The following is a 25,071-nucleotide window of genomic DNA, read 5'->3' as shown; positions in this document are numbered from 1 at the left end:
ACTGGACTTTATAACTCGCAATTGCGAGTTTGTATCTCATAATTCTGAGAAAAAAAATCTGAATTGCAAGATAAAAACTCGCAATTGCGAGGAGAGAGTTAATATCTCGTAATTCTCGCAACTGTGAGTTTATATCCCCCAATTCTGACTTTAAAACTTGCAATTGTGTGTTTATATCTCACAGTTCTGAGAAAACAAGTCAGAATTGCGAGTTTATATGACACAATTCTGCACAAAAAAAGTCAGACTTGTGAGATGTAAACTCAAAATTGCAAGAAAAAAAGTCAGAATTGTAAGATAAAAAGTTGCAGTTACCTTTTTTTCAATCAGTGGCGGAAATGGGCTTCCATAGAAATGTGTGAAAGTGTATATTCAAAAACAACTGGGCAAATTGTAGATAACTACATCTGAATTTATTTCCTTTCAATATACAGAACAAGCTTAATCATTTTGTTAAATGACTTTTTTTTTTTACAAAAGCTTTATGTACAGATAGAAAATATCCCAGTTACAGATAAATAAGTACATATCAAGCAAACAGACAGCTGAGTAAACAACTTCATGTTCTGATTTAAATAAATATAATTATTGGCACAACTACAGAGGAGACAGAATTGTTTACTCCTCATCATTGCATAATTCTCCTATTCAAAAAGACAACATTGCAGTCAGGCACAGAGATCAATTTCTGGTGGCATGCGTTGTCCTGCCATAAAATAAAATAATTCTTTGGAGATATATCAACCCAAAAATTCATAACTGAACATATAACCTTTCTAACAGATATAAATTAAAACACAGAAACATACAGGACATGAAATGCTCTCTTGTACAAAGTGCAGTTATTGTCGGAATATAGATTAGATGCATCAGAACTGCTGGATTACATTGTATATCCTGCCCTTATTGCTTCCACAGATAAGAAATGTAAATAAAATGTCAAAATATAGTTTGATATTACATTATTTATAATAACATATTATGAGTTGAAAACCACAGTAACAAATGCATGATTTCTGAGAGATAACAAAAATCTGAATATGAAATGTGCGACGTGACAAAGACGTGACAAAAAATACAGATTCAACACATTGAGTGCTCACCTCACATTATCATACACAGGACACTTTTGTCAAGCTTGTGGTAGAAGATACCCAATCATCAATGCACTTTTAAGAAGCAAGCATTTTATCCTGGGATTAAAGGATTTGGGATAAAAACTCAAAAATATATTTTAAAAAAGTATTTCTCAAATGCCGTTTGTGCATGTACTTTCTGTGATCAGCTGTATGGATTTGACAGTGTTAATGTTCCTCAAAACATTTTGATCCAAGGCCTTTTTGTAATTCATGTCGTTATTGCACTCTTTTTGTGTCCCCTTACTTCTCACTTTCTTCCCTTGCTGTTTTCCTCATCTCTTCTCATCTCCTTGTATGAAGTACGGATTTTCATGGCCCATCAGATAAGAGTACCGTGTGGGGTTTATGTCCTTAAAGGTCCTCATGACATCTGTTCTGAGATCATACGAGCCCGACTGCAGAAGAAATGAAAGTCCATGTTAGCCCCGTACAGGTAAACACAACCCATAACCCTTCATTCTCGTAGCACATCTCATCTTGCGATACCAGCATGCAGGAAAATCGCAGTTACCTGCTCAAAAAAAGTCATGCAAAGCTCATGAATGCATGCAAACAACTCATGCAAACAGCTCTCATCCCCTACATAACTTCAGAATAGGATTGTATACAGCGGTGGGAAGTGATGATGTCAGTCACAAAGAGAAAAGAGGAAATAAAAGGAACATAAAGGAATATTCTTTCTAGGTTAAATACATAGGTGAAATTTAAGTTCTGTTTAACCCAGAATATTCCTTTACAAGAACTTGGACACCAAAGTACCTTTAAGGCAAGTCAGTTCACTTGGCAGCCATATTTGTAACGCAGTTTTCAATCATACAAGCCGTGAAAAACGTAAATGTTTGTCGAAATTACATTTAAAAGATTTTTAATGGATTTTGAACGAAGTCTCTTATGCTCACCAAAGCTGCATTTATTTGATACAGTAAAAACAGAAATATTAGTAAACATTATTAGTTTAAAATGATGCAAAGCTGAATTTTCAGCAGTCACTACTCCAGTTTTTGGTGTCACATGATACTTCACATATTATTCTAATATGCTGATTTGCTGCTCAAGAAACATTTCTTAGTATTATCAATGTTAAAAACAATTTTAATCTTTTTGCCGAAACTGATTTTTTCAGGATTCTTTCATGAAAGTTCAGACCCTTGGTATTAAGACTTGTATGGCTTAATATCATGTAAATGATGTCTCTGACTGAAAAATGTAGTAAAAAGCTCATTTACCACATTGTTTTATACTTCTTTTGGACTATGGTGGGCGCCATTATTTTCTTTGGCATGAAATTGTTCCACTTAGTGAACTACTGGTGCTACCTTTTGCTATTTTTACCGCAGCACAACTCGGAAAAGAAATTACTGATACGATGGCACATTATGCAGCTTTAGGTTGTTATTTTCAGTTGGAGGGCAACAAGAGAAGCGATGTAAGTCTTCACTGCTTTCCTAGCGATAAGAAGAATAAAAAAAAATGGGAAGATGCCAGAAAGGGCTTACAAATGGTAGAGACAAGTAGCGGTAGATGTCATCCTGGCAGGACGTAAACATTGTTATGATGCCGCAGACACTAAAGGACTTTCTCAGCACAGATTTCACTCGATATCCAGGGGCGTTTAGACTCCTTGTTGGGGAAAATCGATGGTACAGCATTTGTTTTAAGCATACGCTTATATCCATCACCACCTGTAAGCTCTTTCAGTAGCTGTGGTCATCGTATCAGTATTTTATTTTCCAAGTTGTGTCGGAGTAAAAATAGCAAGAAGTAGTGCCAGTTGCTCACCGAGTGCAACCATTTAATGTCATCAAAATAATGGCGCCCCCAATAGTCTAAAATACGCATAAAACGATGTGTATTTTTCAAATAATGTTAATCTTGAATGGGTTTTTTTTACTACATATTTCAGTAAGAGACATCATTTACGTTATATTAAGTCATGCAAGTCTTAATACCCGGGGTTCCCTTTAAGTTTAAGGTAGAACCACAGCCGGTATGTTGTGCATTCATATATGTGTATTCAGTGGACTGTCTCTGCCTTTTACAGTCCCTGGCGATGTGCCAGGACACACCAGGAGTCGGTGACTTACCTTTCCTCCCATCTTCTACAGTCATAGTGTTTGGAGTGAGGAGAAATCAAGCCCATACACAACACAACGACAACAAATACATGCACAAACACACACACACAAAGAGGTTTGTTTATGAGCTAACTGATCACAAAACTTGTACATCCATGATAAAACTGATTTCAAATATTAAAGTTATGATATCTACTAAGGGATAGCACAGTTTCCCAAATACTATGTGCTAATGTTAGCTTTCTGCTTACAGCAAAAGCAGCTGTTTCACTAATGCAATAGACCCTCTTTATGTGTGGCCTTGTTAGTACTACATCTACTCATAATGGATTCAGTCATTCAGTCAAGTATTACTTAGGAGAAAATTAGCATGATTTCATAATCTCTAGATCAATTAGGAGTATCTCTTACCAAAAAGAAGTTTATTCAAGTGTGCTATTAGTATGCTTCTTTTAAACTAAAAATCTGAAAGTTTACTTTTTATGTACTTCTAAGAAATGTGTATAAAGAAATCTTTATATACTTCTCAGATATATACTTAAAATGCCATTAACTTAACTCAGAAAAAGTCTTAAGTATATTTAAGCTATACGTGTGCTCTGAGAATCTGTGTTTTCATTGTTATACGCTAGGGGCGCTATTGCACATCTTCTGTACAGGTTTTCCAAAACACAAGTGAAGAAGAAACCGAAACAACAGATGTTTCCACATGTAATCTAACACAATCATCAGACTTAATACAGCATCAAAACCATAGATATGTAAAACTCTGTAATATTACGGAATAAATGTCGACCCATGAAGAGGCAATAATGACTGTCAAGTTTTGGGTTGATGATCAACTGCATCTACATTTTGATTATTATGATTTTTTTTTTTTTTTTTTTTAGCTTTCATCAGTATCATTACACCTATAAGTTCACTTTTAGTGTACTTGCAGTACAAACTGATAGATGTAAACTAGTTGTGTACTCAAAGTTTACTACTGTTATACTTAAAGTATACTTATAATATTTTTATATACTAGACAGTGGGCTAATTTAGTCCCAAGGAGTACTGAAATAAGTACACTTAAAAGTATACTACTAGTACACTGATATTTGCATACTTACTACATTAAGTATACTTAAAAATATACTTGAACTTTACTTAAGTATACTTAATAAAATGAACTTGAAGTATACTTTTTTTGGTAAGGGATGGCATTTGAGTTCAGCTTGGCAGGTAGAGTAAAGATTTGGAAGTGGACAAGGGTCTGATTGAACAATATATGACTTGACTTGACTTACGTTATTAATCCCAAAGGGAAATTCACATGTCACAGCTCATCACAAAATACATAATAAAACAATAATAAAAAATATTTAGTATTTGTTAGTAGTTTGATATATCATGTGGCTGCTGACACTATTATTAGAGTTAGCATGAGATGCATACATGGTTAGTGGAAAATGTTTAAGTAACTTACAGTGGGGTCATAATTTCTTACAATGATTTATATATTTATACAAAATATATATAAATATATAAAATAAAATATATAATATGAATACAATATATATAAGCTAATTTTACACTACTGTAAAAGTTCGGGGTCAGTAAGAATTTTAATGGCTTTTTAAAAAGAAATCTTTTGTGTTTACCAAGGCTGCATTTATTTGATCAAAAATACAGTTAACAGCAATATTATGAAAATTATTATAATTTAAAAATTAACTGCTTTCTGTTTAAATATATTTTAAAGTTTAATTTATTCCTGTGATGGCAAACCTGAATTTTACTCATCAGTGTCTAATGGTCTAATATGCTGATTTGCTGCTCAAGAAACATTTCTTATTATTATCAATGTTGAAAACAGTTGTGCTGATTATTTATTTATTTTTTACTTTTTGGAAACTTGACCCCAAATTTTTAGCAGTAGTGTATATGCATAATTTTACTTAGAACATAAATTTAAAAAAATCATTTTACAATAATTAGTTATTTAATGAAAGAAATCTTGTCTTTGAAACAGCACAAAGCCCACTGTAAGTTAAAGATGCAACTAAAGGGTTTAATTGGTTATAACTTATTTGTGAAATTTTGATTGGAAGGAGGTACTCACCATTCCATTACTGTAGCCTTTCTTGCCTAGCCCTTCAGACATCTCTATACTGTTGCCAGTGCCATCAATGCTGGAACTAGATGACAAAGTGACACGGGGAATATGGCTGACGTCCTGAGGGGCCCACGTGGCCCTGAACTCATTAGCAGGGTATGGGCTGTTGTAGTTGCTGTTTGACGACTTCTTGCTGTAAAATAAGTAATAAACACACAAATTGTCAACAAGTGGGAAATATTCATCTATAAACAAGCATGAAAGCCTCACAAAAAAACATTCAAATCTAACCTCTCAGATACACTCACCTACGATTCACACAGATGTAGATGAGAACAGCCAAAATCACAATGAGCAGAATTCCTCCTAACACACACGCCACCACCACTAGAGCCAACAAAGAGGCTACACAGAGAGACAAAGGTCATGAGTCACAAATATACACTGAAAATCTATCATGTTAAAGATAACCGTTTAATTACTGGTGTAAATTAAAATGATTATTACTTTAATGGTTAAAAAATTCAAGAAATATTGTACTAATAATATCTTACAGTCATCACAGTTGAATCCAGAATAGCCAAATGGACATCTGTTTAAAAAAAACAAAAAGGACATGGACATGCTGAAACCTATCTGCAGTGATGTGACTGTTGCAATATTGCCTTGACACAAGGGGGCAGTATTTTCTATTGCAAATACTCTGATCACACACTCCACTACTGAATAGAGCAGTTCAGTTTGTAACAAGGAAGACACTTAGTATTTCTGAACCATCATGTCTGAGGTATGACTGTGGTTCTCATTAGTGGAACAGATAAAATGCACAGACTTTGTTTTACTGAAAACATCTATTTGCCTTACAGGTTGGCCTACAAACTGATAGCATGACTGAAAAGCTCTATTATTTAAACACTATACACTTCCCTATTGGGAACATCACATGCAAAATTTACCTTTACATGGTGTTTGCATATAAATGTGTCTTAACAGTATGTGGACACAAGCAATCGCTTCTTTTTTTAATCCTTGAAAAACCTAAACAGTCTCAATTATCAAGCCGTTTAGGCCCCGCCCACAACTGTTGACGGACTGTCCCTTACTACCATATTTCCACTCTCTATGCTCGAGCAGCTGTAGCAACAGCAATGTCTCATAAGCAATGCAGGTGTTTTGTATTCGGATGTAAAAGTAAACATAAGAGACGTTTCTCCCAACATCAGAGCCACTGAGGACGCAGTGGATTAGTTTTGTGTTTGATGGTAACACGCCACCAAATACACAAAAAATGGAAGTGAGGGGTGGAGTGAACAGCTCATTATCATTTAAAGAGAAATTTGTCATTGTGAGCAGAGTTGTTTTTAACCAAAGTATGTTGCACACATTTTATGAAGACCCTAAAAACTCGTACCAACTTGTGGAAAATGAGCATCCGATGTCCCCTTTAATAAGGTAATATTGTAATATTGATATAAGAGATGATGTGTAGATGTATGAGAGTGTATTTATTAAGAACAAAGAAGTGAAATTGTACTCACCGAACACATGTGTCGTCCTGCGCTTTGTAGCCGCTAGGACAAACTGTGAAAAGAACAGATTAACGTTTAGGAATGTTTTAAATTAGAACGTTTAAATTTGCTATGATTTACTGAACATTTACCAGCCAAAAACATCTCTTTCTGCCCATTAAATTATTTTTTTAAATATATTTTATTATAATTGTTTTATTTCTTTATTTATTCTTTCATTCTTCATGGTTTCATTTTTGAGTGTACTCTACATTCTCAACACCAGTCTCTTCAGACCAGGATTCATTTGAATGTTACCATGGATAAAACCCACAGCAAACTCAAAGGTCAGGTATTATTACGATATTCACAAACAAACACATATGGTAGTCCACACAAATGGAGTAATAAAGACACATGCTCACCTCTACAGCTTCTTGTCTGGTAAGGGTCATGTACATGGCCAGGTTTGCAGGGACAATCAGCGGTGCCATTTTTGGCCTCACATGCCGTAGTGTCAGCATCGCAAGGAGGAGGAATTTGGTCACACAGATTGGTTGCTATAAAGAAAGAGACAGGGATAGAGAGAGTAGTTTAATATATCATGTTTGCCTTCAGTGGTTAATTTTAAATGGTCCTGCGATGTAACAAATGAATTTCTAAATATATAAATATTTAATGTAGTCTCTTATTTAATATGAAGTCGTTAAAATTACAAAAAAAAATGCATTATTCAATATTTAATAAAATTGCTTGCCAATAATGAATTAGTTTTAGATTATATTGGTCATATCAGCATCTTGTAAGTATTTTATAAATGTAAAGAACTGAGGTATGTTTAAGTGATCTTAAACATTCACAATTACAAAACATGGCCATAGTCTTGGCTAAACACCCTATGTTTGGGCACTGGCACTGTATTGTATTTATATTTGAGGAACCATCTTTTGCAGTTTAATATAACTGCAAAGAGAAGTTGCTTTGTCAATTTGTGGAAATGAACAAAATATACTACATGCATTGCCAGTTTGTTGCCTAAGGAATTAATGTTTAAAACATTTGTCAAGTAATGTAAATAAAGAATGATTTAATTGCACTGTATGATTGTATTATGTACAACGCATTGTACGATTTTTCTATGCTGACATTAAAACACCTGTTTCACTCTGTTCATATCACAGTTTAAATAGTACATCTTTACAAGCCACTCACCAATATATTCAGCATTAGCAAGAATGCCACAGCTTGCCGCCGGACAGTTTGTTATAGCATCAGTCATGGCAGATGTAACCAATTCCTCTGTGACTGGAGAAATTGGCTCAAAAAAACTGTTTACTGTGGCCACTATACTGCCAGAACTGGAAATATTTACATAGAGATTAGTATTCGGAAAAATGACGCATGTGTAAGAGCTGTGATTAAGAACTGTTTCAAAGGGTCACTTACATCAACTTTGTTACTGTGCTGTTAATGTAGTTTGGCTGGTTACGCAGAGCTCCATTTACCTATGGCGAAACAGAAGAAAGAGTAATGATTTAGGCTCACTAAGCCTGAAGGATATTGATTCAGGATATAGGTTTTTTTTAGTATTTACTTTGGCAGTTACAAGTTTTATTGCCATGACAATTAAACTATAACAGTCTATACTGCCAAAGCAATATGGAGTAATGTAGAGCAATCACTTTATCTAAATTTGTATTAATATATTTATTTTGCAGAGTTATTAGATTAATTATTTTGTTTTAACTGGACATGGTTCCAGTATGGAAATAAATCTTTAAAAGTGTTAAAAGTGTATTAAGTGAAGTGTTAGAGTTTAAAAGATCAGATTGTAGACCTACCGCAGCAATAATCTCTCTAGCAGTTTCCTGGAATTCAGTTGATTGTGGATTTTTCATAGCTTCTACAAAAGTGCGGTTCACCCGCAGTGTACTAGGGAAGGTTTTAGCTGGAAATAAACATAGGAGGTGAGGAGAGAGAGAGGAGGTGTTACACTGTTTGTCTTATTAGTCTTTTTACAACAAAGACTCTTCCTTAGAATCACTATAGTCATGATTATATATCTACAAATTAAATATACAAAGATTTTTGTTATGTCTCACAGTCCTGTGTAAGAAAGACGATAATTGTCCAGAGGCTTGGCATCAGATACTTACTTTCCACACAGCCATTATTTAAAGGAATAGTTCCTGTCACACACTGACAGACGGAGTTTACACAAACACTGAGTGGTGGGCAGGGCACTGCAGGACAGGTAGCTAAAAAAAAAGATGTTGTGTCACTCAGTGTTTATGAATGAGAGAAAGTATTAAATGCATTTGTGAACTCTGCATTACTCTGAATTATTCTACAATACACAATCACACAACACATTTACTCAAACACACCTGGTGCGGTTGTAGTGTTAGTTGGGTTAGTAGTAGGTACGGTGGGTCCAGACGTTGAGCTGGTTATGGGTTTTATAGTAGCATTTCCTAGTGTAGTCTGAGGTGGTGGGGTAGTATTCCTTGTTGTAGTTATGGGTGGTGTGGTGGCATTTACTGTTGCATTGTTTCCTGGTGTAGTTGGATGTGGTGTAGTAGTATTGATGGGTGGTGTGGTAGTGTTTACTGTTTCATTGTTTCCTGGTGTAGATGGAGGTGATGTAGTAGTAGTAATGGCTGGTGTGGTAGCGTTTACTGTTTCATTGTTTCCTGGTGTAGATGGAGGTGATGTAGTAGTAGTAATGGGTGGTGTGGTAGTGTTTACTGTTTCATTGTTTCCTGGTGTAGATGGAGGTGATGTAGTAGTAGTAATGGCTGGTGTGGTAGCGTTTACTGTTTCATTGTTTCCTGGTGTAGTTGGATGTGGTGTAGTAGTATTGATGGGTGGTGTGGTAGTGTTTACTGTTTCATTGTTTCCTGGTGTAGATGGAGGTGATGTAGTAGTAGTAATGGCTGGTGTGGTAGCGTTTACTGTTTCATTGTTTCCTGGTGTAGATGGAGGTGATGTAGTAGTAGTAATGGCTGGTGTGGTAGCGTTTACTGTTTCATTGTTTCCTGGTGTAGATGGAGGTGATGTAGTAGTAGTAATGGCTGGTGTGGTAGCGTTTACTGTTTCATTGTTTCCTGGTGTAGATGGAGGTGATGTAGTAGTAGTAATGGCTGGTGTGGTAGCGTTTACTGTTTCATTGTTGCCTGGTGTAGTTGGAGGAGGTGCGGTACCATTTACTGGTGTAGTTGGGGGTGGTATGGTAACGTTTACTGTTGCATTGTTGCCTGGTGTAGTTGGAGGAGGTGCGGTACCATTTACTGGTGTAGTTGGGGGTGGTATAGTAACGTTTACTGTTGCATTGTTGCCTGGTGTAGTTGGAGGAGGTGCGGTACCATTTACTGGTGTAGTTGGGGGTGGTATGGTAACGTTTACTGTTGCATTGTTGCCTGGTGTAGTTGGAGGAGGTGCGGTACCATTTACTGGTGTAGTTGGGGGTGGTATGGTAACGTTTACTGTTGCATTGTTTCCTGGTGTGGTTGGAGGTGGTGCGGTACCATTTACTGGTGTAGTTAGGGGTGGTATGGTAACGTTTACTGTTGCATTGTTTCCTGGTGTAGCTGGAGGTGGTGCGGTACCATTTACTGGTGTAGTTAGGGGTGGTATGGTAACGTTTACTGTTGCATTGTTTCCTGGTGTAGCTGGAGGTGGTGCGGTACCATTTACTGGTGTAGTTAGGGGTGGTATTGTAGTGTTTACTGTTGCATTGTTCCCTGGTGTAGTTGGAGGTGGTGCGGTACCATTTACTGGTGTAGTTAGGGGTGGTATTGTAGTGTTTACTGTTGCATTGTTCCCTGGTGTAGTTGGAGGTGGTGCGGTACCATTTACTGGTGTAGTTAGGGGTGGTATTGTAGTGTTTACTGTTGCATTGTTCCCTGGTGTAGCTGGAGGTGGTGCGGTACCATTTACTGGTGTAGTTAGGGGTGGTATTGTAGTGTTTACTGTTGCATTGTTCCCTGGTGTAGTTGGATGTGGTGCGGTACCATTTACTGGTGTAGTTAGGGGTGGTATGGTAACGTTTACTGTTGCATTGTTCCCTGGTGTAGCTGGAGGTGGTGCGGTACCATTTACTGGTGTAGCTGGGGGGGGAATGGTAGCGTTTACTGTTGCATTGTTCCCTGGTGTAGTTGGATGTGGTGCTGTACCATTTACTGGTGTAGTTGGGGGTGGTATGGTAACATCTACTGTTGCATTGTTCCCTGGTGTAGCTGGAGGTGGTGCGGTACCATTTACTGGTGTAGTTGGGGGGGGAATGGTAGCATTTACTGTTGCATTGTTCCCTGGTGTGATTAAGGGTAGAGTTGTGGTGTAGTTTGCTGTTGTAGCATTACCTGATGTAGTCTGTGATGTTATTGTGACATTGCTTGGTGTTGTAATTGGTGAAGCTGTGCTGTTGCTTGGTGTGCTAATGGGAGGTGTGGTGTCATTGCCTCTTGTAGTTTGGGGTGGGGATGTGCTGTTGCCTGGCCCAGGTGAAGAAGTAGTTGTGGCGTTGCCTGGTGAAGTTACAGGATGGTTTGTAGCATTTTCCGGTGTAGGTACAAGTGGACTTGTGGTGTTGGCTGCTACTGTTGTTACAGGTACAGGTGAAGCTGTGGCATTTACTGGTGTACTCACTGATGAACTGGTAGCATTTGCTGGTGCAACTGTATGTGAGCTAGTCAAGTTGCCTTGAGTAGACAAAGGTGGAGATGTGGCATTACTAGCATGCGTTGACAGCAGTGGGGTATTTGAGGATGGTGTAGTTGTATTCCCAGATGGAATGCTTGCTACTGCTGTTCTTGACCATAATCAGAAGGAAAAAAGATGATTGCATAAAGATATGAGAAATTATGTAAAATGAAAAATTCCTGTCTCCTAGCAGGAACCAAGTAGGAACAACCCCTCAAAAGTTTATTTTGAGTGTATAGCATGCTACTTGTAATAGATATAGTATAGCTATAGAAATGAGCATGTGAGAGTGAACAAATATCTGAATTAAGCTGTGGATAAATAAAAATGACCTATGCTGTTAAAACAAAAGGTCTTTGAACTGAATTCTTCAAATAAAGTGCGCTAATATTTATCAGTGTGTCTACTTACACTACAAACTGAACTCAAACTGAATTCTTCAAATAAAGTGCGCTAATATTTATCAGTGTGTCTATTTACACTACAAACTGAATTCAAACTGAATTCTTCAAATAAAGTGCGCTAATATTTATCAGTGTCTATTTACACTACAAACTGAATTCAAACTGAATTCTTCAAATAAAGTGCACTAATATTTATCAGAGTGTCTATTTGTAAGTGCAAAAAGCTTGCCTTGTTGGCAGAGGCTGTTTACACTAACTCCACCCACCACTGTGTGGATGGGCCAGACAACATTACAAAAGACATCCATCGAATAGCGGTATTGGTGGAGTAGGAACTAAGAAGTGCGTCAGTAACTTTTGACGTAATCGATCCAAGTTCAAATCTGCCTTTTACCAAACTCATTCTTCTCCAGTTTTTCTCTCTTTTTCTATGACATATCAAATTGGAAAGGCATTTATTTTCAATAAAAATGAAGGAAATTTTCGAAAAAAAAAAAGTGGAACTAACGTAACTCACAGCTATTTAAAGGGATAGTTCATCCAAAAATGAACATTCTGTCATTGATTACTCACCTTCATGTCATTTCAAACCCGTAAGACCTTTGTTCATCTTCGGAATACAAATTAAGATTTTTTTTTGATGAAATTCGAGAGCTTTCTGACCTTGCACAGATAACTGACATGTTTAAGGCCCAGAAAAGTAGTAAGGACATCGATAAAATAGTCCATATGACATCAGTGGTTCAACCGTAATATTACGAAGCTACAAGAATACTTTTTGTGCCTTGAATGTGTCAGTTGTCTTGCTGTCTATTTCAAAAATATCTTAATTTGTGTTTTGAAGATTAACAAAGGTTTTATGGGTTCAGAACGTCATGAGTATTTAATGACAGAATTTTCTTCTTTTTTTTTTTCTTCCCTTTAATGAAAAGTGTTTATTGGGTAGGGTTAGGAGTAAGGTGGCATCCATTTAATAATTTGAATAAAAATGGTGATTCAGACCTAATACATTATTTTTGCATCATTTTATAATGTACTACAATTCTGATACAATATCTGCCACTATTTGCACTAAGTATAAACAGCATCTAACTACTATTTACACTTATTACAAAAAATACTGCTATTTTTAAACAGTCTATTGCTATTTTCATGTAGTGTAAATAGAATCTATTGCTATTTGCACTTAGTGTAAAAAGCATATATAATAGCAAATGTATGAACGCTAATAGCAAATAGCCTCTGCCAATAAGTGTATATAGCTGTAGGCAGTAGCTGCTCTTCTAAAATACTTAAAGCCCATCAATACTTCATTAAACACATGAAAGACAAGTAAATAAGCAATGGAACTTGCTGAACAATGCAGACGTGTTCTGGTTAAATTGTTTTTAAAATCATATGCAAAACTTGACCGACAGGTCTGAGAATTGCATGACTGAATTCTGAATGACTTGAATGAGAAAACAAAAAAAAAATTTCTTACAAAATTGTTTTCACTTAAAAGAAAGATCAAATGTATTATAAGGACAGCGTTCTGCTTTATGTAACTTCTGAAGCAACATCATATTAGCAAGAATATTTTATTGAGGTAGCTGAGGTTGATATATGTGTTACTATAAACTGTATATAATAATATCTGATATGATAACTTCATTTGTCACTGGAAGTAAATTAAATATTGCAATGACTGAACTAGCTAATGTTTTGTATTAGAAGCAGTGAACTACCTTACCGGTAGTATTGGCTGGGATGTCTGTTGCATCAACAGTTGAATTTATGCTTGGGGTTGTGGTGGATGTCACTATTACAGCTGTGAAAACAGAGACAAAATTAGTCAGATGGTATGAGATGCATATGCAACAAATACATACAATTTTGGAACACAAGTTTCGATCTTCATTCAGTTCCTGTAAGTCTGTTTCATGTAATCCAATCAGGCAGGCCCAGTTACTAATTCAGCAGTGCTATTTGCTGTCAAACACAACAACTACACAAAACATGCATCGCATCCTGTTAGTAATTTCATTAGTTTCCAAGAACAAACAGTCATATAGAGTGACTGTCACCTGCAGTTATATTCTGCTTGTCTTAGTACTTAGCAACCACACACAAAAGAACAATAGATTAGAAAAATGGAAAAATGAACTCCAAAACACACACACACACACAGATGTTCTATCTCTAATCATGGCTCTATTATTACTATTGTTTGCTCTTGAAATCCAAACACTGACAAAGATATAGAAATTAGGAACTTTCACACTATTGCATAACTGCCCAGTTTTTATTAATATTTCTCCACACACCTACATACTCACACATAGACTTTCTTTGATTCACAGTTTACCTAGCAATAAAGTCACATTTATTCATGCTTAGCTGATGACAAAAGGTTAATAAAGATGTCAGTAGAATTCTTATTTATTAACATAGCTCACGTATAAAATGTTAAATCAATTAAACTGGAACAAAGGAACAAAGAAGTCTTTCACATATGCTTTGAGTGCCTCCCATGTTGGGAGACCTTTGTAAAGGATCCATGTTTTTACCAAATTATGATACATGTTCACATTTCCTCTGGATTTAATGCAGCATTGCTTAAAATTAAAGATCCGGCAGACTTAGATGCACTACATTCAAATTAGAAACATCTATTTCCCTTCATAGTTTATCACATTCTTATATATTTTGTAAAGTATACTACAGATATATACAGCTTAATATGACTGACCGATCCTGCATTTTGTATTAAATACTGACATTAATACCCATCTTGTGTGTTTTCCCAAGGCCAGTGCATGACTTAGGGTGATTAGCCTACTTGCTAATCCTTTCCAGACACAAAGGGGATGAGTGGGTTAAAGCATGGTCCAGTTCTAGCTCAAACCAGCACCAGAAAAGTCTGGATGAGAAATGAGGCTGTCTGGGTCAAAGAGCACATAAGACTCACTTCTGACCAGAGCAGAGGTCAGGTCAGATGTGATCTTACTGGAATGTACTAAGTTAATTGAATTTACCAAAAACATATGACCTCTTATATGAGGGTAAGTGTGGGCTGGACAGCAAAGGTTGGGAACCCCTTGCAAAATCTGTGAAAATGTGAGATCATGCAAAATGCATGTTGTTTTTATTTAGCACTGTCTTGAGTAAGATATTTTACATAAAATATGTTTACATATTAGTCCACAAGACAAAAGAAAATAGATGACCCTTCCCGTCTGAATGAAAATGATATTGTAATCTCCACTGTATGCCTTTTCCACATCGGACACCAGCAGACTTTCTCCTGCAGTCTCTATCACAGACTAAGAACAAACACTTAATATTATTTATCATGGAGTTTGATTATTAAGTTTATATCTGACCTTCCCCAAATTGTACAAATGATTATTGTTATTAAAATTATTTCATTTTAATTTTATTTTTGTTTATTTAATTTTTTATTTTGTTCTGTTTTTGTTAAAAAAAGGAAAATTGAATGGCAGAAGACGAATGTAACTACATTTCTTTGAAATAATGTGCAGTTGTTTATGCTGCTACATCAAAAAAAAAAATTTCAAAAATAAATAAAAAAATTGCTGAAATTATTAAAATAACCCCCTTAAAGTTTGGGAACCCTTGGTTCTTAATACTGTGTGTGGTTACCTGAATCATCTCTGACTGTTTTTTTTTTTTTTTGGTGATTGTTGTTTATACGAGTCCCTTGTTTGTTCTGAACAGTTGAACTGAGCACTGTTCTTCAGAAAGATCCTCCAAGTCCTGCAGATTCTTCAGTTCTCCAGCATCTTTTGCATATTTGAACCCTTTCCAGCAGTGACTGTATGATTTTGAGATCCATCTTTTTACAATTCAATAATTCACAATAATAATTATAAGGTTCAATAATTCACAGATGCTCCTGAAGGAAACACAATGCATTAAGAGAAACATGCAAGTATCTTCTGTTGCTTCTGAAGGGCAGTACTAAATGGAAAAAAAAAATGATATTTTAACAAAATAAGAAAAATCTTCATCCTGTTCAAAAGTTTTCACCCCCGGCTCTTAATGCATCGTGTCTCCTTCTGGAGCAAAAATAAATAAATAAATAAATAAAAATAACATGCATTTGGTGTGATCTCCCTTATTTTATTACAATTATTCACATTTTCACAGATTCTGCATAGGGGTTCCCAAACTTTCACATGCCACTGTATATATGTGTACACAACCTATAGTCATTTTTAAACAATAGTTGGTTTAAATAAAACATTTATTCATATTTCACTGGGTTGTTTTTCACTCAGCATTTTTTTGAGTGTACATTTTGATTTAAGAACACATAAGAAACATATGGCTGATTACCCCTTGTCTACTGCTAGCTGGTCAAACTAGTTCTTAAGACAGAGTCTTAACATAGTGGCTATTTGTTTATGCACTGTTTATGATACACTTAGATCAATAACTTTAAAGTCAGTCAACTAATTACAGACTACTAGCCTGCTGAGGGAACTCACAGGATGAATTTGCTACCGTCACCCTAGCATTCAAATACATGCTCACAGTAAGCATTCATTCAGGTCAAAGGAAGCCAAGTTGCTCCTGTTCTGTTACCAGAGTAGCTGATGTGTCAACACCCTGTCTCCTAACCAAATTCCACTATTGCTATGTACAGTAAGACCTCTATTTCTCAACTAATGTGTGTGTGGCAGGTATAAAATGACCTTGGAGCCTGTCTCACTCCCTCTCACACAGACACACACCCACTAGATTTGTTAGCTATGTGGCAATGAGCTTAAGTCTAAGATCTGTTATTTACTGTGTTGTAACTGTAATTGATACGTATGAAGCAATGTTATATATAATGTTTTTAGACAGAACATACACACTGAGGGGTAGGCAGTGTAAGAAAGACCAAATAAGATGGGTTGTGTGTGTGAGAGAGTGTGTGAGAGTTAAACATGGGGGTTGACAGGCAGATCTGAGATGCCCTGAGGCTGGAATCTTCTGCAGTCGTGGCTCCCTGCTTCAAAGCGGAAAACTTGACGCCAGGCGGCAGGAAAACCTAACAACTGCGAAGTGCTTTCACCTCCACCTCCCACGGATAAACACACCCACACTCACTATCATCATCCTGGCTCTCTAAAACACACGTAACCTTCTCATTCTCGTAACCCAACACAAAGACCATGTCTGACTTTCTGTGACACGCACTGATTGCCCTTTCTCTCGGTTTAATTATCTCCTCCATTCACTCCATGGCTCAATTAAAATCTTTTGTCAAGTAAGAAAATAGGCTTCATCCGAGTCAATAGTCAAAGATGGGTTTCGGTTATTGGACAAGCTGTTAAATATACTTTAATTATGTAAAATAATATTTCCTTGTATGTGTTTGTAGCATGTGCTGTTCAGCAGCTACAGCTTAAACGGAGGCAATAAATTGATTGGAATATATAGATTCATACCATGTTTAACAGCTGTGGAAAGAGAACTGACGTTTGTTTATACTCTTCCTGTTTTACAGCAAGGGTGTGAGTACAAAAGTACGTCAGTCTATACACAATGTTATCTGATGTTTTCACTACCTTTTTTTTTTTTTTACCACCAATGTTTTTCCTGGCATTTCAGATATATTTTTAACTTAACATACTGTTTTATAGGGTGGGGTGGTTTATGTTCTGTCACTTTTATTTAAAATAAAAAATATTTTACAATTCTGTCATCATTTACATGGTGAGTAAATGGTGACTCAGTTTTTATTTTTGGGTGAACTATGCCTCTAAATTGTCCTCTAGGCCATAGGAAATGAGATGATACATTTTATATACTTAGTTGTACTAAAGGATATCTGCTATCAGCTGGAATGAAAAGGCAGCATCTAAATAAGGGCCATAAAAATATATCTTCAAAAACATCATCTAGTGACAAGATTTCCCAAGGTCCTCTAGTGACATCCCACCTCAAGAAAAAGCTGTGTCATTGTAATCGAATTAAGCGGAATAATAACATTAACCTGCTATCAAACAATTAGTGAATGTAGTTAATAATTTTAACAATTTATAACTCTTATAACTAATTTTAGCAATTTTAGTTTTATTCACATACTTTGTACATTTGTAATTACATTTGTGTACATTAGTGCTGTCAAACGATTAATTGCGATTAATCGCATCCAAAATAAAAGTTACTGTTTACATAATATATGTGTGTATACTGTGTATATTTATTATGTATATATAACACACATACAGTATATATTTTGAAAACATTTACATGTATTTAGGCTACATGTATATATTTTTATTCATAAAATTAATATTATATATAAATATATTTAATATATAAACAGAACATTTTTCTTAAATATATCCATGTGTGTGTGTGTGTGTGTAATTACATATGCATAATAAATATACACAGTACACATACATGTATTTTGTAAACAGAAACTTTTATTTTGGATGCGATTAATCGTGATTAATCGTTTGACAGCACTAGTACATTTGTGCTGATATTTAGCCTTAGATGCATTCTCTTTGGCATTAAACCAAAGTACAAATATACTTTGTTACCTTCCTGTCATTTACTTTGAAAAACAAAAATAGATTAGCATATAAAAAGCCATGTGAATCTTTCAAATATGGAGATAAAACCAAAATTGTTTACAGTTTCCTAGATAGGAAGATCCATTCCCGGTCTACCATAGTTTTGTACAAGCAGGTTTACGAGGTTACCGAAACTTGCGTGTGTTTTTTAGCTTCCGTTCCTCACTAATATTGTTACATACTCAGTCATGATATTATTGTTCCTCTATCTTATCTTTGCTGTCTCTCTATTGTGGCACAGATGTACTCTCCCATAGTCAGTCTGTTCCTCCTTCACACGGTTTTATCTATATTGAACATTGAGCATTTGGAGCTACGTGACCTCGTGAACAAGTCGTTCCTGGTTCTCTAAAACTACTTTTGTGATCAAAAAATAAATGACTGACTTCATCCAAAATGAACATTAAAATGGAAAATCTAAAAATGAAGTTGATTGTAACAGATATATTAAATATCTGATTCATTTTTAAGTATCGTCATCACTATTAATATTACGACTTGAACAAACCACTAACTTTAAGGTAGGAATGTGCTATAGCAATGAATGATAACTCAAATCCTATAAGTTGTTAATAAAAGCACAAAGCACTTAAATGTTCTTTAGCCTCTAGTTACAGTATTTTTGGTTTCCATAGCACTTGAGCTAAATGCTTGTTATAAATCATTAAGTTCTCTTTTTTGGTCCCTTAACCACACTTCCTCTTCCTGTCTAAAACTAGTTAATTTTGCCATTTGTAGACAAGCCATTATGATGCCATATACTCTCCCATACTCTCTCTTACAATGGCTTACAAAGCTCTAAATGGCTTTTAGGTAACAGATGGTTCCCTGGAGAAGCACTTCTGCGCTAGTACGAACTAGACGAACTCACACTCAATCATATCCAATTAAAGCACAGTCAGCCTATGCTGTCCAATTAAAGGGGCAGATTTACAACATCTAATCCCAAAAACATGGAGAAGAGAAGAGAAGAGAAGAGAAGAGAAGAGAAGAGAAGAGAAGAGAAGAGAAGAGAAGAGAAGAGAAGAGAAGAGAAGAGAAGAGGCACCTGATTACAAAAATAATTACTATTATAAAGAATTTCTGAAAACTACAAATATCAAAATAGACTATGTATTTTTATATACAGTTAAAAATGTATATTAATCTCCTTGTAGTTTTAGTTGAGTCTTAATTTACAAAACAGACTGCATTCATTAACTATATTGGTTGTGCTGGAGAGCTTCTTTATCCCTCAGATGCCCAGATTAGCATTACAGCACTTTGCCTGGATTAGAGCTCTCTCTCTCTGAAACAAAGGCCTTATTCCACAATCCTCCCTCGCCCAGCCCCGCATAATCAGACCTCATCTGATTCAATAACATCATTTAACTTATTACTTATTTAAAAACATCACATTAAAAATAGCAACAACAGCACGTCTGTTTCTGACAAGATACTGGAGTACCAAGGAGGCAGCTGAATTGAATGACTTTGCTTTTATACAACAGTTCAATAAACAAGAAGTTAATATTACTTACATTAAGACACAATATTACTGGCTACTGTGTCTACCAGCACAAAAGTCACAAACAAAGCCACATTTAGGAATTAGCAATTAGCAGCGCATTTTAGTGGAATGAATAGGTTTAGCAAATGATTCAATGACAATGACAATACCTTATACCTGTACCTTATTTACCACATAAATGGTACATATTAGGGGCTTTCACTTTGAGTTCTTATGAACTAGCCACCAGGGCAGGTCTGACTCTGTTTTCTATGTTCGTGGAGTAAGTATATGTAAAAAAAAAAAATGCCCCTGCACAATTAAACAGTGTATTATGACTGTTGCGATTAAAATTAAATGTGAAAATGAATGAAAAGTGTCAATTCACAGGATTACACTATTGCTTTTACACGCAGTGTTGAGCCTTATAACCAGTCAAATGCGTTTCTGTTGAATTTAGGAATGCATTGGCCAATCAGAGGCACTTATATTAGCTAACGCTGAAAACGCCAGAGCTGTTGATCACGTTCCCGCATGATAAACACAAGTGCAGATATGATGTAAATAAAATATCAATTTTGCCACTTCAGTGATTATAATTAGAGTTTTTGCATAAGTTGCGCTAGACTACACTAACGTCATGGCATGCAACAACATGCTAGTCTGTGAAGTCAGAATATGACGTGCCCAAAATGCAGACACAAAACAAAAACATTGTGTTTTCTATATCGATAGAGCAAAAAAAGAGCAAAAACAATCTACAATATTGCTTTTTGTCATAATACTGCAGCTCTCAGAGCTCCTGTTGTTTACATGTGTAGTTTAGATACAATTTTAAACAGTCTATTGTTATTGACAACAGTTTAAAATATTGATTGGGTAAATTTAAGTATGGTGATTAGTATAAGGTGATTCTAAAAATTGTCCTCATTAATGTAAAAAATGTAAATATTGCCCCTTAACAGAAAAGTTGATTTGTTTCATTCCTGTTTTTAAACGAATCAGCTGATTTAATGATTCAAATGATAACTCAAAAAGTAAGTCCCTTTTTGTCAGTGTATGTGGGATACTTTTAATCCCTTATTTTATATATTATCTCACACGTTTGTCATTTTCCTCACACATGACGTCTTGCCGTCTATGTGCCATCCTGTCATTCTCTCTTTCCTTTGCTTTCTGTCTTTGACAGGTCCACTGGTGGGACACAGCTGGACTTGGTGCCAGACATAAAGACAGGACGTACCCACAGGCTATTCTTCAACTGCAGTCGTGGAACTCCACACACACAGTAGGACTTATTTTATTAAAAACACAAACATGCCCTAAGCCAAAGGCGGTACATCCTGTGGTGCCATATCTATACACAATCTATTATGTGACTAACTAGGACTCCTGTCTGCCACAATAATAAATTAACATCTGAAATTTGAGTACAATTTTTGAAATAAACATATCAGTTTGTGATCAGTGAGTATCAAATTAAGATTGTAAGATCACAATAAGAACTGCAACACAAAAAGCTCATATTCAGAATGAAACACAGGATATTTGATATCTATGGTAGGTCCTGTACTAAAGGATGTGACGTAGCCAAGCCCAAGAGTCCTCACACCCACCCAAGTGTGTTTGTGCGTGAATGAACATCAGAGAGTCTCAAAGTCATGGTACAATGACTCACCACAGACTAACCCTCACACCACACAAAATGCGAAAAAAAAAAAACATTGTGGCATTGAAGCTTTTGATCTTTTCCATTTAGTCAAAGACAGTGTGAACTGCTCTTTTATTAATTATCTTGCTGAAAAATCCTCTATGGGTTTTGAGAGTCAGTTTTAGGTTTGATTTGAGGTTTTAAAAGTCACAAATGTCTCAGTTAAGAACAAAAAGACCCATTAAGAACCAGTAAGAACAGAAAGTTTATTTTTCTTCTTTTCAAGCAATAGTGGATTGTGTACAAAGGGGCACCGGGTACATGTTTATCATTACTAATACTTGTTTCATTTAATGTAATATATTACTTTGAAACCTAAAACTGCATGATGTGAATCATTCAGTCAGTTATTCAAAATGTTTCCCACTGACCACAACTGACCAATGACATATTTGCATGTGATTATGATTTATGAGAGAAAAAAACAATCTTTTAAAAAGCATAGTAGACCGTTTCATTATTAGGCTATGCCTATATTTAAGGTACTAAATGTGGCACTTCTGTCTTCACACAGAGCTTTGTCAGAGGGACAAACTGCTTATTTTAGACTATTGAAATTAGCCATACTAAACGTTAACACGAAATCAAGACAGAGCGCACATTAGTTTACCTATATTTTATTTACTTTCATTGCTCAGCAACTAGCAAATGTTACCGGTGGGATTAACCGAGTTAGCTAAGGACAACGCTGAACGCCTATCATGCTCTTAATATGCTATACAGGTAGTCAGCTCACTACGTTTTGCGTGGCGAAGAGCATCACGTTGTTTATTTTATTCCTTAAAATCCGGATCTACTGCGTAAAGTCTTACGCGCTCAAAGTCTTTCACTGGATCATTCATATGTGCCTCACGTTTTGTTTGGTGTTGCCATGCGAAAGTTTTGCCTCTTACAAACACTTCTAAGCAGAGACGAGCATTAGTATAAAACTGAAATGTAATTGTGAAATTTTTCCAGCGCTCGAGACTGTCCATGGTCCTTAAAACATAACACGGTAACGGCGCAACTCAAATCATCACCAGTGGGTTAGTATACAAAATAAAATATCGCTAGTCTTTCTTTTCAAATATAGGCTACTTATTGTATATCTATAATAAACCCATCAGCAAACACAAACACACGCAGACAGCAGGCTTACCTGAAGTTGAGATTAATATTAATAGGAATAGTTGATGCGTCAGTAACATAGTTCTCTACTGAAGTGTCGTTCATACAAATGATTAAAACTACAAAAAGAAAGTGATACTGTAAAAATAATGAAAACAGATTCCCTAGAAGATGTCTTCCGTGTCCAGAGCTTTATGTCCGTTAACTAGGTGGCTCTCGGAGGTTTATTTCCTTTGGAGGATAGAGATCCGCTACAGGTGGTTTCAAAGAGGCAGCGAGTTAAATACGCCTGCAGGGGGAGGATACTTAAGCTAGATTGCGAAACAGGACTCGAAATCAGTGTGGCACATTCATTTCTTTTTCTCCAACACACCCAACATTAAAAACTCCAGGTATATATTGTAATAAACTTAACAAGTACCTCAGGTGAAATGACCTATTTGTTTATTTATTTGTTTGTATGTTTGTTTGGTTTAATCAAAATCACAAGTTATGCATTAAAACAATTATTAGTACCAGTAGTAGTAGTTAGTTAAATATATTTGATCCCGTGGCACACATTTGGTTTAACGTCATGGGTGTGTTAAGAAAATGTCACTTAACAAGGACTCCTTTAATGAAATCAATGGTTAACTTCCTATTTTTAAATGTTCTAAGCTCCATTTGTTATGGGGTGCTTTAGGTATGCTTTATTTGCATTAGTTTGGAGCATTTGCATCAATGTGGCGTTTATTTGCAGTAACATGAGTGATAGGAGGGAGGTCAAAAAATCCATCAGGACTCATGTAAAGACCTCTTAAAGATAAAATTGTTTGCCATAGGAAAAAAAAAACGTTTGGAAAAAAAGTTTGAAACAGTTTAAAGATAGTGTTATAGTTACGGATAGACAGAATGAAGTTTTTTTTTTTTTTTTTAATCTAAAAAACAGAACGTTTTGTGTGAAGGGTAGGTTTGGGGGGGATAGAATATACAGTTTTTATTATGTCTAACTAGGACTCCTGTCTGCCATAATGATAATTTAAGTTTGAGTAAATTTGAGTAAAATTTATGAAAAATAAAGAAAAAAAAAAATATATATATATATATATGAAATAAGTGTATCAGTTTGTGATTAGTGAATATCAAATTAAGGCTGCGAGATCACAATCAGAGTTGCAACACAGAAGCACATAATTTGAATGAAACAGGATATTTGATATCCAATCCTGCAAGTGCTCACATTCACACCCATGTGCATGCAAAATGCAAAAACACTGTGGCATTTATCTTTTAAAGGAATAGAAAATACAGTTTGTGTAGTATAAAAACCATTACGCCCATGAAATGTGCCCATAATGATGATTTTTCCAAATTTTATACTGTCACTTTATCAAGGAAACACATAATTCAGATAGTCAATCAGTATTCCTAGAAGCAGAAGGTATTGTTAATACCATTATCTTTTAACCTGTATACTGACGCACAAGTTAAGCAGTTGCACAATTAGAGCACACCTTATTGTGAAACATTTTACAAATTCTTTTTCACAAAATTAACTCAAGCCTTCAAATAAGTCTTTTATGAGGCTATAAAGAGCTTCTGCTTTGAACTAAAGCATATCTGGAGATGTCAGCTTTACAGGCATATTTGATGTTTGCAGACTCCATAATGAAGCATGAGCAAACCTCAATAACAAATATGAAAATTAAAACCATGGAGAGGAAAACAGTATAAAAAAGAGTCTGACGTCAAAGGTTTATTGTTCTAATTCACTCCAAAAACTCATTAGGACCTTCACAATAAGGGTGGGAAGCACTCATATCTCCAAGCGAAATGGTCTGTTTGATATCGTTTTAAGGAGAATGTCTTGACATTTTGTGCTCAAACTCCTTTGCTTGTATCAAGTAGCTACAGACACTCCCTTTCTTCTTATCCTTCTTATCACTTTGGAAAATTTGTGGATTGCCAAGGACAGGATGGCAACATAGGCCTTTTGTTTGACCATCAGTGATAAAAAAAGAACTACTGTGAACACTCCAAGCTCCAACAGATAAAACTTAGCCATGCTAAGACTCAGTGTCAACTAACATGCCACAGCAAAATGTCAGGAAAACAAACAGCTTGAATATTGTTCTGTTGAGACATATTTCCTTGTTAGTTTCTTTTCAAGGCACGTATGTATAATAAACAAAAAAAAATATTTTACAAGACAATTAACAAACAGGTATTTACTGTCTCTTAGATGTTTCCTGATCAGAACATCATGGAATGAGAATATC

The 25,071-nt window shown here is 35.5% G+C and overlaps 1 protein-coding gene across 3 annotated transcripts; it reads right to left on the bottom strand.

The window, feature by feature from the left end:
- Positions 1 to 391: 391 nt before the first annotated feature.
- si:ch211-198m17.1 (mucin-2) lies at positions 392 to 23,075 on the bottom strand. Of its 3 annotated transcripts, XM_051106823.1 has the most exons (14): positions 22,845 to 23,075; positions 13,658 to 13,735; positions 9,208 to 11,625; positions 8,977 to 9,078; positions 8,662 to 8,768; positions 8,267 to 8,325; positions 8,033 to 8,178; positions 7,246 to 7,380; positions 6,851 to 6,893; positions 5,867 to 5,904; positions 5,621 to 5,717; positions 5,319 to 5,505; positions 3,224 to 3,238; positions 392 to 1,534 (listed from the first exon to the last, which is right to left on the bottom strand). In XM_051106823.1, the coding sequence occupies exons 1-14, from the start codon at positions 22,891 to 22,893 to the stop codon at positions 1,412 to 1,414; spliced, it is 3,597 nt and encodes a 1,198-aa protein (XP_050962780.1). In that variant the 5' UTR covers positions 22,894 to 23,075; the 3' UTR covers positions 392 to 1,411. The 3 variants fall into 3 exon arrangements, with proteins under 3 accessions (XP_050962780.1, XP_050962781.1, XP_050962782.1); XM_051106824.1 differs by lacking the exon at positions 3,224 to 3,238; XM_051106825.1 differs by lacking the exon at positions 3,224 to 3,238 and having other exon boundaries at positions 392 to 1,509.
- Positions 23,076 to 25,071: the final 1,996 nt, after the last annotated feature.

The sequence above is a fragment of the Labeo rohita genome, chromosome 3 (genome assembly GCF_022985175.1).
Source record: "Labeo rohita strain BAU-BD-2019 chromosome 3, IGBB_LRoh.1.0, whole genome shotgun sequence".
Lineage (NCBI taxonomy): Eukaryota > Metazoa > Chordata > Actinopteri > Cypriniformes > Cyprinidae > Labeo > Labeo rohita.
This window is presented reverse-complemented; position numbering and strand designations above follow the sequence as displayed.